The sequence below is a fragment of the Opisthorchis viverrini genome, assembly GCF_000715545.1.
Source record: "Opisthorchis viverrini unplaced genomic scaffold opera_v5_213, whole genome shotgun sequence".
In the NCBI taxonomy this organism is placed as follows: Eukaryota; Metazoa; Platyhelminthes; class Trematoda; order Opisthorchiida; family Opisthorchiidae; genus Opisthorchis; species Opisthorchis viverrini.
The window spans coordinates 282558-310486 of record NW_008751871.1 but is presented as its reverse complement, the minus strand read 5'-3'; the positions used below and the strand labels follow the sequence as shown (position 1 = coordinate 310486).

The 27929-nt window shown below is 43.5% G+C and overlaps 2 protein-coding genes across 2 annotated transcripts; both read left to right on the top strand.

Annotated features, from left to right (window-relative positions):
- Positions 1–8605: 8605 nt before the first annotated feature.
- Positions 8606–9547, top strand: T265_14557 (hypothetical protein; the record flags this gene model as incomplete). The annotated part of the gene is made up of 1 exon (XM_009174172.1): positions 8606–9547. The coding sequence occupies one exon, from the start codon at positions 8615–8617 to the stop codon at positions 9545–9547; it is 933 nt and encodes a 310-aa protein (XP_009172436.1).
- Positions 9548–9645: 98 nt separating this feature from the next.
- Positions 9646–26981, top strand: T265_08368 (hypothetical protein; the record flags this gene model as incomplete). Its single annotated transcript, XM_009174152.1, has 3 exons — positions 9646–9652; positions 20350–20456; positions 26703–26981. 3 exons carry the CDS (start codon positions 9646–9648, stop codon positions 26979–26981), a joined length of 393 nt encoding a protein of 130 aa, XP_009172416.1.
- Between the last annotated feature and the right edge of the window lie 948 nt (positions 26982–27929).

Here is a 27929-nt window from a genome sequence, read left to right as displayed (position 1 = left end):
GTTCCCAATTTGAAGCGGTCCGTACGGCAGTTTCTTGGACTGGCAGCATACTACAGCCGGTTTGTTAGGAATTTCAACACGATTGCTTCACCGCTGTACAACTTGCCTGCGCAAAATCGTAAAGTTTAATGGACCGGAGACGCATACGAAGCTTTCGAGCATGTCAAAGCGCGGATGCTAGATTAGCCACTGACCCTAAAAATGCCCAGGGTCGGAGAGATGTTCACCGTTGCAACGAACGCTAGTGACCGCGGTATCGACAGAGTCCTAAAGCAGAGGAACAGAGCTACTGAATATACCACTCCTGTCCTGTCTAAAGCTGAACAGAAGTACGCGAACATCGAGATCGTCTGGGCCCTGGATAAGTGGAGGCCACATCTACTTGAACAAAGACTTTATGTCAAAACCGATCACGAACCCCTGGAGTGGGTCAGGACCACCAAATATGATCGCAGGAAACTCGCACGCTGAGCACTCCGGTTGCAAGAGTACGACTTCACAATCCAGCACGTGTCAGGGAAGGAGAACCACTTGGCTGATTGGATGTCAAGACCAGAGGCTGAAGAAGAGGTACCCGAGATCATGATTGGAGCCAATAGCCTCGTAGAACTGGATCCCGGTAGGTTGGTGCAACTCCAACTGCAGGATCCTGTGTTAAGAAAGGTTGCAGCCGCCTTGTTGGATGGAAGGAACATTGAGAACGGAGAGGGAGACAAGGAATTAGAAGCGTTCCAGAGTCACTTTGATCGGCTGAGACTGAATGAAGCTGGCATAATTTCCTAGAACGCAACCGATTCAGATGTTGTGCTGCCCGTGACACCTTGCGTCCTGAGACGGAAGCTTATCGTTGAATACCATGAGATAGCATATACAGGATGCACCAGGACGTACGACTTTCTTCGGCAGGGGACCTACTGGCCCAGCATGAGAAGTGAGGTGATGGATTATGTGGTGTCCTGTAATCGGTGCCAACTGATGAAAGAGGGCACGAAAGGGGCAACCCATCACATGAAACCTAGTCCTGTCTCAGAAATAGGCGAGTTGTGGTCCGCTGACGTCATGGGCTCCTTTCCGGTGGCAACCAGTGGGAATCAATATATCGTGATAATGACAGAACGCCTGTCGCGGTGGATCGAGGCGCTAACCGTGCCAAATCAGCGGGAGACGACGGTCAGTGGAGTAGCAATGCATCGTATCGTGGCCAGCCATTTGGTGCCAAAAATGATCAAAACAGATCATGAGCCTTGCTTCGAGAGCGAAGAGTTTAGGAATCGCTCGCAGAAGCTGGGTATCAGAGGGCTAAGGATGGCACCATACCACCCGCAAACAATTGGTCTAACCGAAAGTAATAACCGAACGATCAAGGAGTGGATGGTGGCCAAAGGAGGTAACTGGGAAGTGAACTTGCCAATGGCATTGCTAGCTAATTATGGTATCATACAGCCAACCACAGGCCATTCCCTGTTCATGTTGATGTACGGTCGACATCCGCGCTTTCCAGTTGATCAGGAAATTAGGTTGGGGTCGGCAACACGCTTGTCTTCGGAGGAGCTAGAGGAACAAAGAAGGAGAGCTCGAGAAAACTTGACCGCCGTTCAGGAAAGAACTAGGCGGAAAACGGGAAGTAGAAAGGCGCAATCATTCCACTGAAGGTCAAGTGGAAGAATCATCAGAATCCTGGAAGGAATGGACTGGGCTCGCGAAACCTAGGCAGTCGATGGCAAGGTCCGTTTGTCGTTACCGACCGCCGGAGGAACGTCAATACAATTCAAAACGGTCAGGGATCGAAAAGAGTAAATGGGACCCAGCTTTGTAAAGGAAAGATACAATCAAAAAGTGGCCGAACAAGCCAGCTGCTGGAGCCGACCTAAATGAAAATCGCTAGCATGCGAACGATTTTTAAAGTGAGGTGTGTAACTGTGGATACTTCTGATAAGGCATGTGAGTAGTATGTTTTCTCGTAAATCCGCTTCGCGTCTATTGCAAAGTGAGGTTTAGTACGGAATTTGTGGAATTGCTTTGTAGCATTCGTTTGCATTTGAGTGATAGTCAATGAATATCCAGGAAATTTCAGGAAGATGCATATGAGAGTTTTTCTTCCCTGTCCAATCGCTTGTAACTGTTCTAGTTGTCGTTTTCCAATAAATGACTCCACAGCGAAGGCCTTCTTCCTTTCGGCGGGACCGTGGTCAAGTGCCCAATACTCATGCACACTAGACACTATGTCGTTATAATGTTTAACTGAGCTGAGGTATCGTGAACCGAAATTGCCAAAAAATTGATGTCAACACCAGTGGCTAAGTGTCAAGTTTGACTAAATGGCCCCTGTTTTGCCCTGTCGGGCGAGGTCTATGAGGACTGAATGATGATGAAAGCAGGTTCTATAAAAAGCTGCTGTGGGTGGAACAAATTATGCGCAAATGTGCGCTCATCTGAAGCCACTAATGCACCACGTAAACGTTGAGAACTGGTTTGCGACCGATCTCCGGTGCGACAGGGATCAAAATGACAGTAAAAAAGGTTTGCCTGATTTGTGTAGGCACACCATGTAACCAGGGATGAACAGAAATGAATGGTGCAACAAGTGAGTTGGTGGTGACACGAGCGCACGCAATAGCTCAATAATCTACGCTTATCCATCAGGCTGTTGTAACAAGCAGGGTCTAACAGTCACCACACCGGTACCCTGCCGCGTCCAGATGTCACCTTAGGCGGCGTGAAAAAAACATATTCGAACGACGCCATATATTCTCCTCATCAGGTCCACACTGCTCAAGAATAAGCATTGGGTTTCACGGGGTAGAATTCATGAAATCAGTTGTTTTTAGTTACGCGTCAAAATAGCTCTTGTACTGAAAACTGGTTTTCACACAGGGAGATTGTCGGAAACATCATATAAGTAGCGCTTGTTTAAGCCGGCTTCTTTCGATTCGACACATGACAACTGTTTTCATTTATATTCTTCGTCCAACCATGCACTAGAATACTGTGAATGCTCACTTAGTTGCAATGGTTCGGTTGGTGGACGCACCTTCACTGTTCGCATAAATATTACGAGAATTTCCGAACAATGAGGCAAATTTCCTGACCACACACCACTTTACAAACTTCCCAAGTGCATTTAGCTTTTCTGAAGTTTCTTCACCCTTATTGGTAGATGATTTTATACCCGGTGGTAAGTTAGTCCTTCTCGAGGTATCCCTTATTTTTGGGTCGGCCATATTTTCATCACCATATAGTAGTGTAGGTGGCTGTTTTCCCTACGAACAAAGTGTTATTTCAGTTATCCACGGTTAGCATACCATTTCAGATAATCAGCTTTCACGGACCCGTTGGGCTACATCAGCGACAGGGTTATCTTGCATTCGTGAAAGTTGTGTGAGATCGCACCCTGTTTGCAGCCAGCCATTCACTCTCAACAGCAAACCATAGTTCAACGACCAATATTCTGGCAAACAAACGTGAGTTGTGCAAATGATCATGAAATCACCTCCGACTTACTCGCACCATTATATTGATTCCATTCTACACACACAGTCGATATTTGTGCGTTCGATAGTCAGAGACTACAAGCAAAAACTACTCTGTAGGTTTACTTGACAGAGATGATGATGGGCCTTCCCGCTGTCTTGTAAAAACTGTAGCTAACTTCCGGAAGAACCGGTATTCCTATCTTTCCAAACGCCGAACTTTAATTTAGCAGTTAACTTGTTCACGAGTTTCCAAACCAAATATTATATCAGAATTTCTCTAGTTAACTTAAAAGTGAACCCTCTCTAGAGATATGCAGCTGCAAATTGGTTTGCATATAACGGAAGGCTTGAGTGAGTTCAAGCTGAATCTCCTGTTTATGATATTCTTCGAATGAATACGCCACCCTTTTTCCTTTAGCGCAAGGTACTTCAGATATATCGAGCACATTTCCTTCACGGGCATTTTACTAATGTTTGCTGAAAAGTTTTCAAAAGCCAACAATACATTTCAAACTTCCAGAGCCTAGTCATATTCTTCAACTGAGATGAGTCTTCCATTAGAACCATATTAGTTTGCCAGTGGGTGTCTCCTGAATCAGACACAGCTCAGGTTCAAGTGGAGTGCGATGTCGACCAAAATTTTGCGGACTGCCCTCACCTGAAAGGTCCCGAGACTAGTGAAACCGGTGAGGAGCCATCAAAGAGTTTCCAACAAATTTATGGGTGATATCCGTCATGAATTCAGGCTTCTTTAAGAACTAATTTCATTACCTTTGCGCGTTTTGCAAAGGTAGCTTTTATATGCAAACTGACTCGCACCTTAATTTGGTTGCGATTTCAGTAATCTGAGGGTTCTGTGGGGACGGGGCAAGAAGGGTTCGAAATGTACCGAGCACAGCGTTTTTCCTGAGCTCACCAGTCAGAATCACCTGAATAACTGGTGTATGCCGCTTAAAAGGCCACTCTAGCTTGCAATGCGTGCCACCGTGACCATTATTATTGTGCATCTCCAATCATATTTCATCGTTTGGAGTCTTATGTTGAGGAAACTTGAGCACTGATAACCTCAATAAAAGGACCACGGTGAAGGGTCATTCATCAGAAAACCTGGCGACCAGAATTATCGGCGAGATTTACCTCGCATTGCCCATCCCTGAAGAGGTCATGTTTAGTCTCTCTCTGTGATTATGTTTTTTAAAGAGTAGCCACTCACGAATCACAGGAACTTACCAAGAAGTTGTGTTTCAACAGCCGGATGACATGTTTAAAGAAACGCGTTTGTGACGAAGGCCTGCGCACCAGCGGATTTTAAGCTTCGGAACGCCTGATTAAACTAGTCACACAAATTCTAACACTTCACTCCAGAATCCTATATTTATAGATTGGAGCTTGAGCACAGGCCTATATTGCAAACAAATACATTTATCTTGAGTTCCTCCCCCACAGTACTACTTCTATGGCAGCTGGAGGCAAATGAAATTAGCCTTGTAAACTATGTAGTTCTGAGATACTTAGACACCGATCGGCAGTTTTTATTGAGCTGCGCAACGTTATTTGGGATAGGACTGTGACAGTCAAAAAATGACCAGCGGTAATCACTGGAACTTGGCAATCACACTGGAATCAGATGTCACCAGAGGCGCTGCCTAGTCATCCATCGCGAGGCTCACTACATATATACAAAACGTGCATGCAAACGTTGGCTTGGGTGAAAAGTGATAGCAGCTGACTTGTGTCATGACCTACGTGATTTGCAACCAGTGACCAAGACATTTGAGTAGCATCCAGGAGGACCTCAAAATCCCACAGCACTCCGTCCGGCTGTAGCCAATTTCTTCTCTCATTACCCTGACTTGGAGCACTCCTCGACTGATTGCTTCGGACGATGTTCTCGGGGGAAAGCGGTGTTTTCTACGGAAGATGTTTCTTAGAACTGTGCAGTACATGTCACGAATTTCCCAACTCACTAAAACTTATTTGCCGCTCAAGCTACCTAGGTTCGTATCATTTAACCATGGACACCGATTTCTGAGTGGGATAGTCAAGTGATTAGTGTCGACTTTCGACCGCGATGTTACTCTTTGGGTATAAATGCAAATTATTTTGAATGTTCTTTGAAGGACAAACTCCAAGCAAACAGAGAACCACAAGTGACGCCAACAGACTCGATTCAGAACAACCACTTTTTTGGACAGCAACCTAAATAGGTCATTAGGGTGAAAGGTTATCGATATCTGATGCAACATGTGAAAACCAGGAGACAAGCTGAGTGCAGACCACTGGACAGTTAGTTTGAAAGATAGTTGTTGAACGGTAGTACAGTTTTTCGTGCAGTTTTTCGGTGGTCACGTAGTGAGTTTGAATTCTAAGTATTAGCCCAATAGAGTCCGCCTTGAGGGGAGACAAAAGCCAGTTTGCTCGCGGTGATTTCTATTCAAAGGGTTGTTTTATTCGCATTTATATCAACGCAGCTTTAATAGCTCTTTTTTCCCGTGTATATGATTCTGGTTAATCCGTAAGAAAGAATAGGAAGAGCCAGATCCAATCTTTGCTCATGTAAAGTCTCGGTAACTGTGCCTACTCGTTTTCTTGCCAGCAGTTGGAATTCGGCTAACTCAGAGAAACTACCATGTTTGCAGGTAAACGGTGTGTTACGTCGGTCCAGAGTTTCTGACGATGACCTAGTTACTCTCTTGGCTGACTCGATCGATCGTATTTTAGAGTTGCCTGAACGGTTGTCCAGCTACTGTTTACTGCTTGAAGGTTGTGTGATTTTCTTGTTTGGGTTAAAGAGAACAACCACACCCGGGTCTATAGAAGTGATCGTTTGACCAAGAACGAAGTGGATACAAAAACAAGCCCCTCTTAAACCAGCACGTCAGTTTTACTTTTGATCAGGATCCAAACACCCTGATCTGGAGTAGCAGACGAGTTACATGGTTTTTCCTTCCTAAAGCTAAAACAATCATGTAGTTCATTTTAAAAAGCGTCCGTAGAAAGGTCGAAAATAATTTGTAGCTTCTTTCACGGTGCTAAACATTGAATTTTCTGATTGGCTTGACTGACACCTGAATAACAGGTGTATTGCAGTTAACCACCGATTGCGACGGGAAGATTGGAAAAAGTTTCCTCCGAAACGCAATTCACGCGGCTGTTCAAACTATAATATGCGACTGATTCTTAAACCGTGTACGTGGCCAGTATACTGTGAATGAGCATATTTGTCCCGTCTGAGCATGACTGATGAGTGAAACTTCAAAGACCCAGTAATCAGGGGACTCGAAATCAGATTCACATGGTCCACAAATACTGTATCATCATTTGGTATAATTCCTATACTAACTACCGATGGGCTAGTCCGTAATCGCACATTTATGAAATCATCGGCTTCATACCTACAAGGAAAACAGGTGAACTACTGTCACAACTGGGTTGTTACGGTTTTCAGCAAGCGCTTTGAGGCTTTGAGGAAAGCTGAGCGCAATTTATGTTATTTGGTTCCAGCAATCGTATGAAAACGCTGAGCAGAATCAGAGAATAAAATGAACTCATCTACATATATTACCAGTTTTCAGTGAATGAATCAAATGCACTATCAGTCTGACTCCTGAATATCCCCTTCTCGATGGTGAGTCGATGGTCTTCGTATTTGCTACTCTCCTCATTTGTTGTCATTGTCTGGCATGGTCTCTATTTTCTATCCTAAATTCCCCTCTGGGATGTTATGGTAATGGTTAGTTTGTCCCACAGGTCCCACAGATTAAAATATTCATCAAGGTGGTCCCTCGGTGCAGCAAAGTCTGATTTAGTAGTAGGTTCATTTTGAAGGGAATTACTTAAACATGTAAGTTCGATGATACGATAACTACTGCTTTTATCCCATTGGTAGTGATCTGTTCGCTGTACTGCTTTGACAGCCACAAATAATTTTGTTAATTGTTCATGCTGTTCTTGAATGTGTGCATCAAAGGGATATTGATTTCCCTAATTCCAGTTTTTCTCACATTCGAGCCAAAATACAAAAGTTTGGAAACACAAGTCACAGTGTATGTTTGACCAGTAAACACAAACAAGCTACTAACAATCTTCAGCAAAGCGATTCCTCTTTGAATATAACATTTTACGATCGAGTGAAATCCTCATGAAAAATACTCTCACTTATCAAAAACAAATGCGGGGAAGGGAGATAATTCTTTATTCGCTCATACGACGCAGGCAGTATTCACCAAAACACTCCGTATACTCATAGTATTCGTTGCTGCTACCACAGTACGGTTTCGGTTGGATCGGTCCTAAAGGCCCTCCCATGACTCACTGCTTCTGGTGAGTTGTTTGGAGCCTTGAAGCACGGAGGATGTAAGAACTCATTTTTCAGCTTCCGGCCACGCCTTGTTACATTTGTCTCACGAACAAAGCTACAAAGGGTACGCATGGAGTGTCTTTGGAGGTATTTTTTCATCCAAAATCTTCTAGCGTGTTCGATGAGTACAAACGGTACTCCGACAGACTTCTACGAGTAAAGCTACACTTATGCGATCCGAGCAAGTTCGCACATCAACTGTTGATGAGTTTTCAACAGAACGGTCGTATACATCCCTAGTGTTCATGTGCGTTAGCTGGTTGTCAGAACGTTCAACCTTTGTATTTATGCTGAGGAACTTCCTGTTGCTAAGGCATGCAATCATCACAACTTCACTCAGCTTCACCTCTACGCCCACACATAACCTGCACGTGGTCCTCAATGTTGACGTCACCGAATTGGGTAAGTGCCGTTTATGCTGTGCGCGTCACCGAGAGGTTAGCTGAGTCGGTCTGAGATTCCAGTGTCCACTATCGATGGAATGTGGATAAAACACAAAGCTACCTGTCTAGGTTAACACACAAAATTATGCACACGTACGGACAATCAAATAGATCATACGTGCTAACTGATTTGATGTATCCAACCGGCTGAAGCTAATTGCACGTTGCGCAGACACATACAAACACATGCGTGGACCAGCAAATGTGCTCAGAGTAGACATTGTACTGGACAACCAGTGGGGTTTACGGTTAAGAAGCCCTTATAAACAGCAGCGATTATCAATCCGTACGCACAAGTTCTAGCAGAATTCTCGTTTTACTTTCGTCCACTGTTTTCAATGTCTCGCGAGAGTTCGGCTAAACGGAATTCCGGTCTCCAAAGCAACCGTTCTTCGCGTAATAGTACAAACTTGAATGGGTCTGCCAAGGATAAACAGGCCGTATTTTTCAGGTGTAAAGTTTGCACAGTGGCAAGATCCCAGCGCAAGTCATCCGACGCTCTGGATGAGAACATTGTCGGAAAACTTCTCTCCTCCCAGATGGAAAGGCGTCACTCCCATGGTGCTGAGTTGAAATGTTTGGAAGACAGGCTGAACTTCAAGAAGAACAAACTGATTTCGAAAGGCCCATTTCGTAACTGGGTCCTTTACAGTGACATTGAACACTATTTTGTATTTCCACAACATCCAAAGATGTTCATGCTTGCTATCAGGTCGGATATTCCGGGAAAGTCCTATTTCGAAACCTACAAATGCAAAACGGAGGAGGAAACCAACCGACTATGCGAATTTGTTTGCCGCGCTTGCCAAGATCCTTCAAAAAAATTGTGCACGCAAAATACTGGAATGCGTCCATATTCAACGCTTTCCGAAGTTTCAGTCCATTCGACATCGGTTTCACAACCAAATCTCTGGACATCAGAAGAAGCCGATGACGAGAAACTCGACGGAGAACGAGGAAGTACAAATTCTGTAAAATCGAATCAGCGTTCGTGTTCCGAATCCCCAATACCGAATCCAGTTGTGCAAAATATGGTCGAGCAGCATCCGGAGTTTGGATCCCCCACAGAAGAACCTGTATTCAATGAACACATGAAACAAGCACCCTCCGTTTACAAAACGCCGTTAGACGAAGAACAAGACGAGGAGACGGACAAAACCACCTACTTCAACTATCACCCAATTTATGGTGCTGTTCTCAATGAAGATGGGCCAATCTACATGTATATGCGACGATTTGTATCCGAAAGCTGCCTCGTATCGGAGAATTAACTTTAGGGTATTAAGCCTATTCACGCGACATCAACGCCCATGGTTGTTATGTTAAGTTGCATATCATGTTCGTAATCACCGAGCGTTTTCCATCATGGATGTATGGTGAGTAGCTGGTTTGTTTATCATCGTTTGCGCATCCAGCCGACTCATGATAGGGACAAAATGCTATGGTTTCATGATGTTTATCTTACAACTAACATTTTTATCTGCATGCTTTTCACAAGAATTGATTGACTGTAACCATCAGTCTTCTCAGGAGCGTTCCTTGATTTCTGCCAGGTTTGCGCTTACCAGGAATTCTATGACCGATAAACACACCAATAAATTACGGCTTAAACCTGCGGGAGAATCGACGTTTAAATTCAAGAGTGTGGGTAACCTCATGGCATCTAGGTTGGGGACGATAGCCTGAATATGCTCTTTTGCAAAAAGAATAGGTTGGTAAATTAAACCGATGGTAGTATGCCAACAAATGCCTTACTGGAGTTTAGAGTCCATCGCCCCTCTTGAGTTTCATTCATGTAATATTCCCCACCTATGGACTGTGAAATATGAATAGGTCTGATAAGTATGATTGTATGGCCTCATCGGGGCAACTGAGGATAAAAAAGTGAACACAATATACAGGTGGTCACAAAATTTTGAGCAAGCACTACCATTCATGGTAATACGGAAGAACAAAGATTATGTGAATGCTTTGTAGATAACGAACCATCACAGATGTCAGAAACAGAAATGAAAATCATATCATTTTTAGGTTTTCATTTGAGATGCAACCTCCCAATCATGGTTCTGAGCTGGTTGGTCTGTACCATTGCAATTTTGAGTGATTCCCTTATATTCAAACTGACCAACTGTGACAGCGGTATTTTTAAAGCACGAGCGAACAAGTAATAAACTTTTTTGTATCCTAGCCGCAACGAAATGCAGAAGCTTCTCACAGTGATGCGCCTTAAGAAAATACGTTGCATAGGAAACACAAAATTTCCTATTAGTTGAGTGAAAGCTCCGGTTGGCAGGTCGTGATAACGATCATTGTGCTCACCCTCTCTGACCGGAATTCATCCGAACCGATCAGCTCATCCCACCACAAGAACTAAGCATCGCACTCGAATAAACCAAGACCTCAGCAATCTCACCTTTAACTCATAATCAGGCTTGAATTTAGCCGACGTTTGACTAGCACAAGCTCTGGTTATCACCAGCTTTTTTAATAGTTTTGAAAAGAATGACGCAATGTTGAAATGTTGGGGATCAGTTCCTGCTCCCAATAAAGCCTGTTTAAAGACGCTGCAAGCGTAACCCACCAGAAAACACAAATTAGGAATAGCCAACAAAATATGCTATAGCATCATCTTCAATGATGGTATGAAAACTCACTGCGACCCATAATAACCCTTCTATAATTTATAGTTTGCTTGGCCACAAGCTACTCTATCATTACGTCGTACCCTTTTGAACAAAAACTATAGGTAAATTTCCCGAATCACTCACACACCAAAGAAAGACAAAACGTAGATCAACGGCTGTGCTTACGAAAGTTACGGTATGCCAGAATGGGGCCCCGTCACACTCAAGGATTCATTCGCCCCTTTTTTGGGATTTCATACTCCGATTTCCTCTGATCGCCATGCCTTACTGAAAGTAATAAACGCCCTCATGGACAACATCAAGCCTGTTGAAGACCATTGTTAAGAAACGTCCTTCTCAACTGCTATATCATGTTTGTTACTTGATTTAAAACAGTAAATCACCTGTTGAGCCTGTAGGCTGAATCTCTCGCATCTCCAAGCTACACCAGCAAGTGTGAGTCTAGTGTACAGGTAGCCAATGTTATTGGTAGTTCTACCGTTCTGTGGATGACCTGCACATCAGCACGCGACCAACCTTACGTCATGCTGGGTCCCTCCGGCCCTGTGATCAGCTCTCGTTTACTGTTTGTTAATGAAGCCAATGCTTGGGATTCATCAACAGTCCAAGCTGTGTTTTACATCAACCATGTACTCAAACCATGCAAAACCACCATACCTTTGTTTATCTGTGGAGCTTGAATGTTTCGAAGATTCGTCAAATCCCACCCTTCAGCCACACTCAGATAGCTTGAATCATGGCACCTTCGAAAAAGTAACGGATGATACAAAATAATATGGTTTCTCACTTGGCGATAGAAACTTTCACCTTCTATCACTAAGAAGGCTTGAAGAATCCGCATTGCTCAGTAAAATCAACTGCGTTCCGACAAAATAAGATAGAGGCACAGTTGGAAAACTTTCATCAATGAATTGTTATAGTGAGTCAAGGTAACCGATTCTTGTAAGCCTGGTCTAAGCCTGGACAGCGCGTCACCAATTCGAGTCACCAGGGGAATACTAATGTGCTCTTGACAAGAGACTCGTTCATCAAAATACATGAAGGTTCTGCAGTGGGTGGATGAGGTAAAAAAATACGCCGTTCTTTGAGAGAACTAAGTCAGCTTCCATTTTGAAACAAGTGACTTCAGCTAGACATGAGGCCTTGAATCCACCCCAACCGCGCTTTTCTTGCACTTCTGTTCGGCAGCGGGACCAGAAGCCTGAATTAACTTGATGTGATTCCTCCAGATTTCTGATTCACAGGAAGGAGGTTTGCCGCACACGCGTGGTCGCACTATTTTGAATACCCTGCTCCTGAACTATGTGCGCATTGTCGCATGCGTTGTGAATGCCCGCACTTGGCGACTGAACGATTTGCACTCAGGATAAACCGCAGTCGTTTCTTCGGGCGTCACCCGATCTGCGTGTCTCCTCACCGATTGACCCTTTATTAATCGATAATTATCTGTCAGTCAGAAGTGCCACAGTTGAGTGGGTTACCAAAGAGTGATGTTGTGTGTGCTACAGTGACCAAAAGTACACCGAACATGTGATAAGAATGAACTGGTTAATTTGGTGGGAAGCAACGCATCATCATTAGCTCAAAAATCCTCCTTCCCAAACGAGGAGGTATTCGGATAGCTAATTTACTGACACTGAAACACAGGGTATTAATTCGATCTTGAAAAATAAATTCAAAAGAGACCTTCTGCTTCATCGGGGAGTTATCAGGTGAGTTCAGATAGACTGATCACATGACTCTTAGGTTGACAGTCTTGGGCTGTCACATGTACCAAAATGCATTCTTCATTGGCTTTAGTGAGAATGCTTCAAGCGAACTGCAGGTAACCTATAGTTATTTTTCGCGTGGATAAAGCCAACCGTCTGCGCCACTTTAGCCTAACTCAGCGTGGATGGATAGAAAAAGCATTCACTTTCCACATGGTGTAAGTACGTGCGTATACATACATATGTACTCAAGCTCTCCGTTAGTAGTCATCAATGAGAGCCTGCAAAAGGAAACTGATAAGAGACTGGCTAATAACGAAGGAAAGGGCTTTCACTGGGAGGCATAGCTAGTGTGGATTTGGTGTGATAGTGTAGGACAGGATCTCCACCACTGTCAGACAATTAGCAGATTGATGGCTTCATCTGATTTTCGAGACATTCCATTACACCACAGCTCGACTGATTTCCCTGTTGTTTGCAAGTAGATTACTTACTTCACAAAGGAAAACACTCAGGCAATACTTACCCCCCTACTGGACAAAGGACGCCAGGCAGAATCAAAAAATACAAAATATTTTCCACATCTGCATTTATCTGACGAAAAGTCTAGTGTCGTTGCTTGTTTTCATCGACAGACTGCGAGATGATACAAAGCTCTTTATTCTAGGCATTAGCAAGAGAAATGAGATATACTGGTTCACCAGTAGGTTGGCCCGCATGCCTGGAAGTATGTCAGCTGTTTTGAAAGGAGTATTTTCGTACTGGGCGGCTCAACTCGAAGAAGAACCAGAGACAAGACCAACTGTTTGATCAAGATGTGTTGTAACATGGTAATTTTACCAACACTGGAATCAGCGAGTGGTTTAGGTTCCAGGGTGTATGAGAATATTGGGAATATGTCATGCGATTATGAGATTTAATTCAGTAGCTCATATCTATCAGTGACAGTACAATGTTTCTGGGACCCTTGTGTCTGTCGAATTCATTTTTGCGCAGTCCTGATGACTTGTCACGTGGTCCTCAAATTTTATTCATGTTGGCCTACGGAATCGAAATCTGACAGTTCGGCTTGGCTCAACATGTTTTACATTTTCATCTATCCACTGCAGCACGAAACACCTTCAGGTATGCCAGAATCTTTTTCTAAACGGGAACGCATCCTCTTTGAAATTGGTGCTTGGATCAGCCATCGACTGTAACGTTTCGCAATCGTTTGAGAAACTTCAGCTGTATTGGGATGTTTTCAAAATCTTCCGCATTTTTACCCTCTACTCTTTTTCGCGGAATTCCAGTCCCCTTGCCGTGTATCTCTGATACGTACATATTCGCTCTGCCTAAGTATGACGAACGCCAGGCCACTGCACAGTACAGCATCAGACTTCCCCATTCCCTTTGTAAGGCTACCTCCATGTTTTGCAGCAACGAACTCGTTGCTGTGCAACAGTCGGTCTGTCGGACCCAACCTAGAGTAATTGAGTCACACTTGAGCATATCTTAGTGCACTCTTACTCATATGCCAGATGTTGGTCGCAGTGATGGTTCTACAGATGTGGAAAAAGTGAAATTTCTGTCCGTCGTCCGCTTCATCTTTGTCAAGGATCTTTGAGGTAAGCTTGTATGTCACACCGCGCTGTATCAGGTGTGATGCGGTGGAAAAGATCGAACTGGAACTTTTGGGAGGTTGGTGTGCATTTAGCTAGAGCTGAATTATTGGCGTTGCGCTATTGCGATCGCGGTTGTGGAACCTAGAGTTGAGATGGGTCAAGCTTTTATAAATCCGTTGCCCCGAAAAATGGATCGATTGGGTTACGTGCCCTTCTTTAGGGTTAATTAGAATAACTATCGCAGTAATGTTGCAATGTCAATATCAATATCGCAATGGCCTGTTTGCTTGCTCCCGAGACCTTCAGATAGCCACACCACTTCCATTCGGCACGGTTAGAAATAAATCCACAGTTGCAATTTCACAGTGAAGAGAGGAGAAAGACGAGTACGCATCACAAAAAATACAGCACTCATTCAGATCGGCGTGATATATCGTTACCTGAACTGGTGCCAAGTGCACGCTCAGACGGGCATCGCGTAATCGTAACATTAGCAATTCTTATACTGGTCAAAGACAGATACATTAACATTTGGTGTATCTCCACTATGATGCGTCCCCCTGTCCTGGTTACGGAGCATTGAGTTAACTAAAAATTGGCACTTTAGCTTACTGGTTGCAAAGTGGTATTTAAACAACCACAGTGTAACCAAACAAAGTGATTTCCAGCACACTACTAGGAAAATCAACGGTCAGGCAGACAGACTTACGAACCAACTCTTCAACACGATCCCGCGACTAAATTGGAGGGGTCAGAAATGCAGACAATTCCCAGACTGCGGGCATTTCCATTTGATTGCAGCTAAAATCAACTTGCAAACTACAAACTCTCACACACATATACTATTTCTAGTTCAGTGAATTTTTTGTGAGTACTGTTTATAAATAATATTGTTGTCAACGTAGAGTCAGGCGATACCTAAAATGCAACCATAATTGTAGCGCATGGCGCTGAAATATCGACGTCATAAATGAAATCAGCAGCTAGTCACAAAAACGGTTAAGGAAGACTTATTTCATGTCGATCAAACTAATCAGAGTGATCATAATAAGGACCAATATATCTATTTTCTTTACTACCGTGCACACTCGACCTCAGTTAACTCAAAACTGCGACCAAGATTGAATCAACTTCCTCTTATCCATGCAGTGAATCTGGGTTTCTAATAAGCTTCCAAAAAACTGGGATTCACCTTCAGCCACTTGGTTGACTCGTTGGGGTTAGATAGCATAATCACAAAACGGATGTGTGCTACTTTATTCCTTTGTCAGGGCAGACAAAACAGGCGACAGTGAGGCATTTCTTCATTATCATACTCAATCTTCACGAGTGTCTAGCTGTCACAAAATCCGCATGACTCTAGCCGTACCATCGACGGAAATTTGAGGACAAGGTAAAACTTTTATTTCCCAAAAACCATGAGTTCTAGTCAACTCCGGTTTCCAAATCTTAAGATCAATACTGACACCCAAAAATGATCTGTTGCACACGCCAGTCGGTCTAGATTATCCAGGGTGTATGGTGGCTCTTTTACAGAGATTAATAGGCGAAAGTTTTCAATGTTAGCAAAGGTAAGTGCAATCCATGGTTATTTGTATGCCGAACAAGCTGGATTGCTTGTTGTATGCGCCACAGAAACACTGGTAGTGAATAAGTTCAGAATCTGTCGTGGGACAGAGATTGTGCGCACTCGGTGCATTACGTTCGCATTCGGTCCATGGAAGGTGTTTGTCGATGGCAGTGTGTTGTACCGTTCGTCCAGTAAAGGTGGGACCACCAACGACGCTTGATAAAGTTACCAATTTTTAGCTTCTGGATTTTATTATCAGATGGGAACGGCCATACGTGGGAAGACCTTCTTTCAGTTGGCCTACGAATAATGAATACAGTGATGAAATCGTTCTTCTTCACCTTCCTCACCCTTTGAAAATAAAATTACATTTGACTGGAGGCAATATGAACTTTTGTTATTCACAGTTTTCCGACTAGACTGGCTCTGGAATACCCGACCGTCCACAAAACGGATGATCTGCTTACGACTGTTGACAAGTTCATCTACTCTGGGAAAATTGTTTTGCTTTTGTCCTCATGCTACGGGATTAGCAAAGCCACTCTTTTCTATCCAGCTTCTCGTCGATTTTGGCTCTAAAGGGAAGACACACAGTTGATCATAGATGATTCGTTCGGCCCTTGATAGGGTAACGAGTTACGGGTGCTTTAACTGGACAACCTAGCAAATTTTGTCTTCGCGGTTAGACAGTAGTTGACAAATTTCGTAGACGGTGGGTACTTATTGATAGGGTAGAATGCAGCCGTCGTTGAGGGGCTTGCACTTATAAATTAGTCAACCCACCCTAGGTAGCTCTGCTCTTCGCCATCACTCGTACCCACCCCACCCGTCAGCACCCTCGCTTCCACTCTCATTCTACTTTTCGAGTCTTATAGTTTCCATTTGTTAGTCTACTCAATTCAGACAGTTATTCAAACGAGCGGAGGGTTGCTACAAATACTTAAGTTGAGGAGAAGCATGATTGACTATGTATTCACCTAAGTTTTGTGATGTCGACTTCATTCACACTACGTTCAGACGTTGAGGAGTCTGAGAGGAACCCAGCTGACTGAAGCTGCCTCCGGAATGAGGATAGAACCACAGTCAACTATGAATGTTTCGTCAGCCCACCATACCTAAAATTACTGAGATTTTGGTCATTGATCGAATGATATGTAACGCATTTTAGATAGTTTTAAAGATCACCTTAAGTTGATCGTGCAAGAGCGATTTCTATTGGGAACCTTTTTGTCCATGGCCAATATTCGAGGCAGACTTTAGCTTTCAGTCAATTTGCGTGGTCTCCAAAAGAGTGGAAGCAAACCAAAACCAGGAGACTATAAAGGAGGGTATCAAATGAAAAGCCGCTCCTTGCTGAATTCTGTCATGGAGGTTTGGAACATGAGATTCTGGAATGGGAGCTTAGCCCAGAAACTAATCAAGATGGCTACCAATCGGAGTAGGAATGTATATATTTGAACAGAACAGCAGAGAATCGTTTTTAGTGTTTTTTCTGAAGATAACGCTAAATATAAGAGCAGTTCACTAGTTAATGATGTTTGATGGAGATGACGTAACCTGATGGATGGTGAATTATCCTGATTCATGACTACACGATTTTTAAGGTATTTTTAATCTACCACTCTACACTAGCCCTTTGCCTTCCAGTCCGACCCTCATAGCCGATGAGCGACTCGGATCGACTAAACACATCTTGCGTAAACAGCAAGTTACCAAGAGTAATCATACTTCGTTCGCTCAGTACAGTCTTGAGCTACAAACCTAACTGCGGGCAAGTATCAGTTTGCCAGATTTTATGTGGAATAAAAGACCGGGTTCCACACATCTGCATGCACGATGGCCGAGTGGCAGAAACTTTATTTCTGCCTGACAGTGTGTCTACACCCTAGAACGACCTAAATAATCATTGGAGCTTATTTAACTTTCTAACTTTTGTGTGTACCAGCTCCCCGTTCCATGTTGCTCCCTCCCGAAAAATATATGGTATACCATGACAAAAATGACAAAAGTTGGTTTCCTATCATAGAGAACGTGAGTCAAAGTAAATTCTAAGTGTACTACACGTGTTTAATGCGTCTAGAAATTCATCTATCTGAAGCGTGAAGGTGTCACTTAAAAAGAAAGATTTGGCTAGTCCTAAAAAGCAGTCCAGCACAGGTTTTGTCCTGACTAGGGGTTTATCGGGTGGATTCAAAGTGATCATTAGTACATCCATTCGCTTGACGTTTTTCTACACTTTCTTCAGCCCCACAGGGCCACTAACCATAATCGCAGACATGTCGAACACAGTTTAAACCACGCCCAACCACCTGAGAGCAGCTGTGAGCTGTCCCCAAAAATTTCACGGTGCTGGTAGAGAGTCTAATACTTGCGAAGGTTGGGCCTGTGGAATAAAGTGGACTGATGACTCGCCTGCAATATGTTCTGTAGAACGCAGGAAATGATAAAAACAACAGACTCAGGGATCTCAGCGTTTCTCATGCTCGGCCTGCAATAGCCCATCGCGTCTCAGTTAATTACAGCTATGCTCGTTTAACATAAATGGTATATGCAGCTTCACACATCTGGCCTTTGAAATTCATCCAAGCGAACTCCTGTGGCTGACGAACTTTCTCACTAGGGACAGAATATAGGCCCAAAGCTGGAAGAAAACCAGCTAGAGGTTCATCAAGAAATCACGGGAGTTCGCAAAATTTACATTCCCAAAAAAAAAGAAATAATACTTTCATTGTGTGGGTCTTGTTTTGCTTTATAAAGTGCAGTATTCTGCGGCTGTGTTCGATATTTGAGAATCTGTTAGTAAACGTGTCCTTTACGTCCTAAAGAAACTTTTTAGTGAGATCGATAAATTTGCACTACATCCCACAGAGCTGATGAGGTGGGTACTGAGCCGTATTCTTGTAGGTTATTTGTCAGATGTTGACACTATTAAGCAGCGTGCAATATAGGATTCACAGAATGCTAGAAAAAATGCCCAAGAGGCGAATGAAAAATTGCGATATCCCTATTGTCCTGCGAACTGGAATGTGAAGTGATTTCTGTGCAGCATACTCATTTGAAGAACACAGCAAACGAGAGATATATCTGAGCCTCTCATTAACATCAGTGCAATCCGCATGCTAGTGAACTTCGCTAATCATTACCCCATTCAAATTGATTGGGAATATCATCAGGTTTTGATATCCAGGCAGTTCATTTTCCCGTCCACAAATCCAGCTGCTACAGCTTCATTCAACGCTGATTGGCAAAATAAGGGAATGAGAGCCACTTGTTGGAAGCGATATCCTGAATTCGAGCAGTTGTCACACCTGCAAACGCGTGTTGTCAGAAGGACAGTCAGCACACTCAATAACGATATTGCCTCAATGGTGACAAAATGCTTGCAAGTCAGTTGCGAAACTCGACGAACAGAGACACTGCTACCTGGCCAACACTTAACAAATGCCTCTAAACCATCAGTGCCTACGCACATCCCGTATTCTCTTACATATTTCTTATGTTGTTCTGTTACTGTGTAAACTGACCAATAATCAACAGTCTAACGCAGTTTGTACTACTTATTGCATATGACATGCATGTTTTACGCCCACGATCGGCAGTAGTGATAGAAATGATAATATCTCACCAAATTAGCCTCTAAATTAGCTTCATGATGAGACGAAAATGCTCAAATATACATTCATTTTTTCACTCATTAACCAGCCTCTCATCTGTGCTTCTCCAAACTCGGCGATAGTCAGCCCAAACTCAGACAGGTACCGAATGCACGTGAAGTGTCGAGGTTAACTGCGTGAAACCGCGGAACGAAAACCCGAAACCGAGTCAGTATTACGAACAAAAAATTAAGCGGTTGATGTAAACGCAATAAATCTCCATGTTTTGCAATTAGGGAGGGGTTTGTGTTAGAGATAACCAACATTTCGTCTGAATAAGTTGAATAACATCATGTTTTGAAAAGAGGTGAAAAGGGGTATGAAATGGACTATAGGCAATCTGCTTTCATCAAAAACGGAAGCCTATATCTTCCATGATAATTCCTTCGAATATCGCTAAAAAGATCAAGCACAATCGACGAAAGTTTTGAAAAAGAGAAATCAGAGGTGACAAGAGTCATGTTCTATCGGAAAACGGGTTTATCAAACTTTAAAAGCACTTGAGCTGTCAAGTAGACAGTCGCGAGCGTCCACCAAGTTAGTTAGTCTAACATCTCCTGGAATGACTGCAGTAAACCAGCGGCAGAGGTTACAGTGGACAGTACTTTCAAGCCGAGCTGTGGGAAAGGTGACTTTCACTTATAGGAGAATGTCTGCTCTAAACGGTCCAAATAGCATAATGTGCTACCAGTATGACCCACTGGAACAACAAACTTTCGAAGAGGTTGAATCTTTCTGGTGGTTCAGTAAGCAACATGAACAACAGAAAAACATCCTTCGTAAGGCGCGCTTAGAACAGGTGCCTGACGCGTACTCAGTTATAACTGTGTAACCACTACCTTCTAGCATTTATGGATAGTTTCAATGAGGTTTTAATTCTTTGATGTTATAGCTCAACCTTACATACCGCATCATCTTGAAGTCATGGTCATTACGCCACAGCGGGCATTCTCTGGGTCGGTCCGGAGTTCAGACTTGCGAAAAGCTGAGAGCCTTACGGTAATTTCTGCAGAATATGCACGCAGGAACCATCTCAGCGTTCAAGATGTCGGGGATTCAAAGACAGAAACCACTAATCCTCAGCATAGGTTGTGACAAGAACTTACTGCAAAGATGATAAATGTGCTGCAATTATGTATTCCACTAAACAGAAAGAGCGCCGCTTAATTTTTCAGACCGTATCAGCTTCGTACCTCGTATGAAGGTAGCTGTTCTTTTGCGATCTCATTCAAGGTCAGTGTATTGGGTCACACACTATACTTAAACAGCATCGTATCCACTCTAAAGGTAGCAACCTTGAGAAGCTCCACCCAAAAGGACTATCTGGTCAGTCCGCTTAAGTTACCATCGACTCTTGTAACCCCGAAGAGACTAGTTCTCTTTTCGGACTACAGGCAAGAATTCGAGCAATTTTGATGAGACCCCCTTTTTAGCAAGAAAGGGGGACTTTGCACTTCTGACGTGCATCCTAAATTTCTTCCAGTTCTCAGAGATCACTAGTTGCCGAATCTGAAAGACTAATGTTTTTGTGCTTTCCTGCAGGTTGCTTGTCAAATATGCAGCCACATGTGTGCCGTGGTAACGAAATATTACCAAGAAGGACGCCGGTTGAATCCTTCATTTTGACATTGCATAGGATTGTTCAGGACCAGAATAAAGTCCCGCCAAGATCATTGTTAACCACTTCCTTGTGGTTTCTGCCGATACTAAACTCGTCGAACTGATATTATAAAACTTTGACAACGGTAGGATTGGCTTTTGGAGGGCTCAATTCAAACAAAACGTACCTTTTAAAGTGTACTCCCATCTTCGTATTTCCCGAGGGACCAGAATGACTAACCAGCCCACAAGCTGTCTTACAATCTTTCAAAATTTTATCGCATGAGGCATCGTGACAGAATCACGAATGTTCTAGGACGCGTCGTTGATTCACTGATCGACTGGCAAGAACAGGTCGACCGATTCTCACTTTTTTATCAGTACACCGATAACCGTCCAGAGATATGTAATCACTGTTTCAATACTAATGGCACTATACTAGTTTCTACTTGTGCATTGACGTCAGCATACCACGTTAGAATTTCACCTTACCCACCCATGGTTCACTGAACATCACTGGATTGAAGGAGCGGGATGGGGTTACCACACATTTCAACCACGATTTCAAGCGACTGTGTGAAGCGATTGAACACCATTAGGAAAGTCAGTGTGTCTCTATTACGCAACCACAGTTTTCCTTATCATAATACTATCTAAACACGTTTCAGTGCCATATGGATGCCCCCTCTAACACCCAGGCTGAATTTTTTTCTCGTTCTCATTTACGCAACCAGCGTGCTGCATTAGACTGACGAAGGTGAAGCAATGAATTCCAAAAGACCCAGTCGAAGCAGTCGATGCCATTAAACCAATTCATCTGTAACAAGCGTTCGGTTCAGGTAGTCAGGATGTGCGTAGATGTACTTGCAGATGTGCACCTGTAGCACAAAATATGAGATATTCTCAAAGTGTGACCACCACAAAACTAAAGGGGAAAGCTGGTGGCCGAAGGATTATTCCGTGTACTCTGTAATGACCTTCATTTCTTCTGATATTACACTGATTTGTCCGGAATAGTCGTGATCGATTTTGTCTCACGTCCAGTATTAAAGAGTATTTGCTTATCCGGAAATATGAAAATGAATAGCTACATGTAAGTCCATAGGATGCGGGACAATGGATCATTTTCGGCCTCGCAGCTAACATTCCGTAAGCTCATTAGAGATGCTTATTACACAAACTCAGAAACCTCGATGAATCCTAGTTGTACTCAAAGCCTAAGCCTACCTTCCCAAATCACGCACCTTAAAGGGGGTTGTGATTGTTGCATATACCTGGGGAAGTTTACTGTTGTGGGCTATCCGTTCTCCACTTGTAAGTTTTGAATCGTTTACTTCTTTGCATTTAGAGAGTTTTTTGAACAAATGCAAAATTTACGACCATTTTGCATTCGCGCATGTTCCGGCCATCAACAGCGAATCGATCGGTTCCCTATATGTCTCACAGATCGAAACTCGAGCTCTCCGCCTGCCACACACCACAATTTGAATGAGCGAGTATGCAAATCAAAAGGTGTTTCAACTCCGAAATTGGGTCCACTTGCTTCATGTGATGTTTTGAGAATTTTCATGAATCCGGATTATTGGACAACGCCTGAACTGAATAAAAATGAGTTTAGACAATCGACAAGCAGCAACTATGCGGTAATATTACGCTGGCTGCCCTAGACTCACAAAGACTGCGACTAATTGTCGGTATTTAATTGATCGCGCATCCTCTCGCTGGCAGTATTTGATCTGAAAAGTGAATATTAATTCAGTATGCCTAGAGGCACAGAGGCTGATGACTTTTCGATGAAGGCAAATGCACCATTGAAAATTTCCTTTACTTTGTCAATCGATGTTCTTCAGAAGAGCTTATTATTTCAAATTTGTCTTTTGAAAAGCCAATCATCCTGAAGAGATTTGATCATATTCAGTAGAGGTTTCATCCTGTCAGTTAGGTTGAAAAACCGAGAAGCACTGCACAGCTGTTTTATCGTTGTTGGGATTCATCAACAGTGTGCATCTCATGAAACTCATAGAGCTTACAGGTCGCGATCGTCCGACCAGTGGTTGAACAATTAACCGCTTGGCCAAGGGTGGCTGATCAGCACACCTATTCAGTGCAAGTGAATCCAAATCGCTAAAACGTTTGTCCTTCGAGTGACGGCTGTTTTTCCAAAAGGGACTTAGAAAGATCTCACGCAAATAATTAGGGATTGCACCCAAAAAACACTACTCGTATGAAGTGTCGAATCACAACACCGTGCTGCCACCTCTTATACATGTCCAGGTGGTGATGACAGAGTACTGCGTGCGTGATGTTGATTGAATCTGTCTAGGATTGGTCCATATCTTCATATGTCTTTTCTCCGGAAGGCTCGGCAAACTCCATAGAGCTTACCTGGGGCATTCCATTTTGCAAGAGCTTTGTTGAATTCACCTGTGGATGTGGCACCATCATCTTTCTTGCACATTCTATGGCGAAAGTTTTTCGCCTCAAGGTACAGGCCTCAAAGTCAAATGATTTGGGTCATTTATTAAAATTAGGAATAATGAATTTGTACCCATGGTCAAATAAGTACAGAGGACAGAAGTGTATGACGGATAAAATGTGCTCGCGTCCACGAATTGCCATTTTCTCCCGTGTAAACAACGCAAACAAGTGAGCGAAAACCTGTGACACAGATGGTAGAACAAGATCCGAAGGATGTGACCGAGATCACAGATAAGTGTGTGCGCATATGCTAGCGCCAAATTACCGATTCAGAATATCTGTTTTTCGCCGATGTGATCTATCGTTGACAGAAGAGTGGTAACCACTGACAGGAGGTTGCTTCTGTCAGCGCGTCAACCAACTTGGCAAGCAGTGGTCCTAGTTCAGAAGTGTTTTGGTATATAGTAAGCTATTGAAAGAATATCCTAAATTTGGTCTATTTGTCGAATCATTTGCGAAACTCAGTACCGTCTATAATCGTTTGCAATTGTTTATGGTCCTGGTGTTCATGTCTGATAATACTGGATTTTTCAATGGTTGGTTGAATACAGTTAAATCAGTATAGTTTTTTGACATGCTCGTTGCACGGTAGTCATTAAGTGATATTGAATAATTCAATGCAAAACAAAAACACAAGATCAAATGAGCGATTCCAATGCCTTCTACAGGTTCACGAGAGATTTCTCCCGAGTCTTCCATACCAGTTATTTTGTAGAGGCAATCGAAAGGCGTGAATGTCATGAGTTTTCAAAAGTGATACAACCCGACACGTACTACGCATTTTACCAGCCATTCCGTACTGACGGGCACACTGATGTTAACCGATCTTGTGTAAAGTGAGTCACGGCCTCATAGGCACCGGTTGATACCAGGAGAGCACTGTCCAGGTAGGACAGCTACCTCTCCTTTGTCAGTAAATAAATGATGCCAATGGTGTCATAGCCTGAACGTAAGACTTCATAAGCATATGATTGGATCCAGGGATTCCTCCTTAGATCTTACATTTTCAAGGAATATTGCATCTGACAAGGCTAACATTTGAACAGTGGATGAACATGTGTAGTGCTCTAATTTACAACTAGCTGCTTACAGGCATTATACTAATATGGCTCCTCGACACAGCTTTATATTCCAATAAACCACTCTGAATGAAAGAGCGCAAGCATAGTTCGTATAAAACACTCACCTCATTGGAAAGTTCAAGCAGTATGCCGAGAACTCAAAGAAAAGTTTCGCACGTTGGTAGTGTGTCTAATTATTGGTGCATCGGGTGGTTCTCGCCGAAATTGACAACCGGCTTACAAAAGTTTCGGCAGTGCGTGGCAGACCGGGGATAAGTGGGGGGTCATGAGGCTAGGATCTACCTGAACTTTGTACATTCCATGGATAAGGTTGCTGACTTGATGCCTACTTTAGGTGAACCGTCGACTGAAATGTGGATGGTATGTGAAGGAAACCACGTGCAATATCAGACTGTTACTCAAAGTAATGGTTTTATATTCTTCCAGCGACGTAAAATTTGTGAATTCTGCCACACAGTGGATATGCTAGAAGCTAGTATATATTTCTTCTCAAGAACATTTGATCGTTTAAAGAATTTCCGAAGTCGTAAACCGGAACGTTGTAAATTATTATTCGGTAATCTCATTTAAAATATACTGGATTTGAAGTAATTTTTGTACCTTTTCTGGACGAGAGGGACCACAATTGTGGTGTGATATCTTAGTCGAAGACCTTACACTCCTATAAGTAATGCTTTTATCTTGGCCAACGTTCTGTTACGGTCCATAAATTCTGACGTTCATAATGTAATAACTGACGATGATCTTTGTTTAAATCCCTAATATGGCTGTCTTCACTCCGCCAGGTAGCCGTTTTCTGAATCTACAAGAAAATTTGCCCAAATTATAGGTTATCCTATTTTACAAATTAGATTTTCCTTGTTATTCTAATGCTAAACACCATTTTGCGCCGTACAGTAACGTCTTTTTGACCTGGTCATATATACTCTACGAAAACATGGGCTTCTATCATTCAACCGGTATTACTGCCACATCAAATTATTTGATGACGATCAATAAAGTTATATTACCAGCTCTCTTAATGCCAGCTACGCGAATTTCAGGTTTTTTTGTTTTTGGGTGTGGTTAACCACTGTGCGATCTACAGTCAACCGGACAGTGGATCACGAATCACACGTGCCGAATACCAATGAACGTCGGCACATCGACTATTCTGATGCCGAATTCTTTTGTTTGTCTCCTTGTTTTTTGTCATAAATTACTAGAGCAAACACTGCTTAAATGTTTTCTCTTTACCGGAAGCAGGTTCTACAAAACTGGTGTCATAATTCAACCAGAAAATTACTATTCTAAAAGTATTCCCCTAAGGACAGAAATATCACCCCCTTCCCCAAATCTATAAAACTAACATCATAAACGAGCGATTCAGCTGGGTTTCAGGTGTCTCCCGTCAAAACCAAATTGAGTGTGGTTGCTGAAATCAGTTCATTTTGGGGTACAGTAGAACATGGGTTTGTCGGAAATTTGGGGATTATCCCTAAGTGATGAGCCCCAAGAAGAGCAAAACCGGTAGTTGGCTGTCGAAGGCATTTTGACAACCTTATGAGTGGTGTATTAAGTCTATATGAAAATAACGGTAATTCAATACAAACGAGTCCTTGTGGAGACAGGATGACCTTCGATTTCTGCTACTAATTTTAAAGTTAATCGTTCGTAAACACCGTCAAAAAGCATAGACAGCGGACAGCAGTAAAAGCAAATAAGCAGGTGAAACTGAAAAACAAGGAAGCAGTTAGTTAAGCATGCTACGCTCACTCTCATTGTAACTGGGATACTACTGATGGGGGCATGGGAGTAACACGTTTTGCCGTAAATCCGCTTCGCGTCTATTGAAGAGTGAGATCTATTACGGAATTTGTGGGGTTGCTCTGTAGCATTTGCTTGCAATTGAGTGTCAGTCAATGAATATCCAGGAAAGTTCAGGAAGACGTATTCAGGCAGAAGATGGATATTCAGTTTTTGTAACACATGATGCATATGAGAGTTTTACTCCCCTGTCCAATAGTCTGTAACTGTTCAATTGACATTTTCTAGTAAATAACTCCGCAGTGATGACCTTCTTCTTTTCATTTGGTGCTGTGACCAGGATAAGGCCCCGTGGCCACAATCATTTGAGGATAGACATGGTTGGACATTTCTGAAGGACTTTGAGGAGGTTGCAGAGGCTGCTGGATTGGAAACCGACCGGCGTAAGTTGACGGTGCTGAAGACTCTCCTCGGGGAGGGGGTGGGCGGAGGCGGCCCTGGATGCGGCCAGAAGAAACGCTCGGAAGATCGACTGGGCCGCCGACGAGGAAGTCCGTGCAGCGGACCACCAGGAGGCTATGTGGCAGTTCAAGACGGCCAGGATGGCACCTGGATCTGATCCGACCGTGTTGTTCACTGGCCTGCAGCAGTCGTTGGATCGCGCTTTGCCGGGACTGGACGGAGTATCGCGCCACCAGTTGCTGTCGGGCAGTTCATTGGAGGAATGCAGCCCGCGCTTGGTGCCCAATTGCGGTTGGCGCGAGCAACTGGCCATTTGAGTGTGGAGGAGCTGGTGCATCTTGCACGGGAATTGGCCGAGGCACCACTGGCCACGTTCCAGTCGCAGGAGAAAAGATGGTTCAATAGTGGGTGAACTGCGGAAAAGAGTGGACTAACTCGCAGAACAGCTTGCAGCCCTAAAGATGGAATCGCGGAGGCACGCTCGAACCAGCCGATGCTACATGTGTGGCAAGCCTGGCCACTGGAAGAATCACTGTCCCGTACACGATCACTTGTACAAAATAAAACTTTAGAGTAGTCCTCTTTTCCTGGGTGGGTTGCGATTAGCGCATTGATACAAGCTACCATACATGCCATTGTCAAGGTAGACGGGAAAAAGGGAGTCATGTTTGATTGATACAGGAGCAGGCATATCGCTGAGGCGGAGAGGGAACCCAGCTGAACGCAGACCGTGCGCGCTAGCCGTGAGAGCTGTTGGTGGATATCAACTGAAGATTGACGGAATTTCAACGTACTCGATACGCCTAGGCAACAAGTTCTTGCAGCACGCGTTCCTGATCAGCCCAGACGTAGGACAGACAATATTATGGGTGGATTTTCTCAAGGTCACAGATTCCGTGCTTGACCTAAAGCAGGGAAAGCTGATGGAAGAGTATGGCGCAATCAAGCTTGAAGGTTATCCAAGCGCTGCGGTGAATGAGCTGTGTCCGAAAACGTTCGTCTTGTAACGTACCGTCAGTATGGTCCGTGGTCGAGGGATATTCTGAACCGTTCACGGGTGGTGAGTAACCGTTTGGCCTTTGCCCGAGGACTGAACACGAAATTC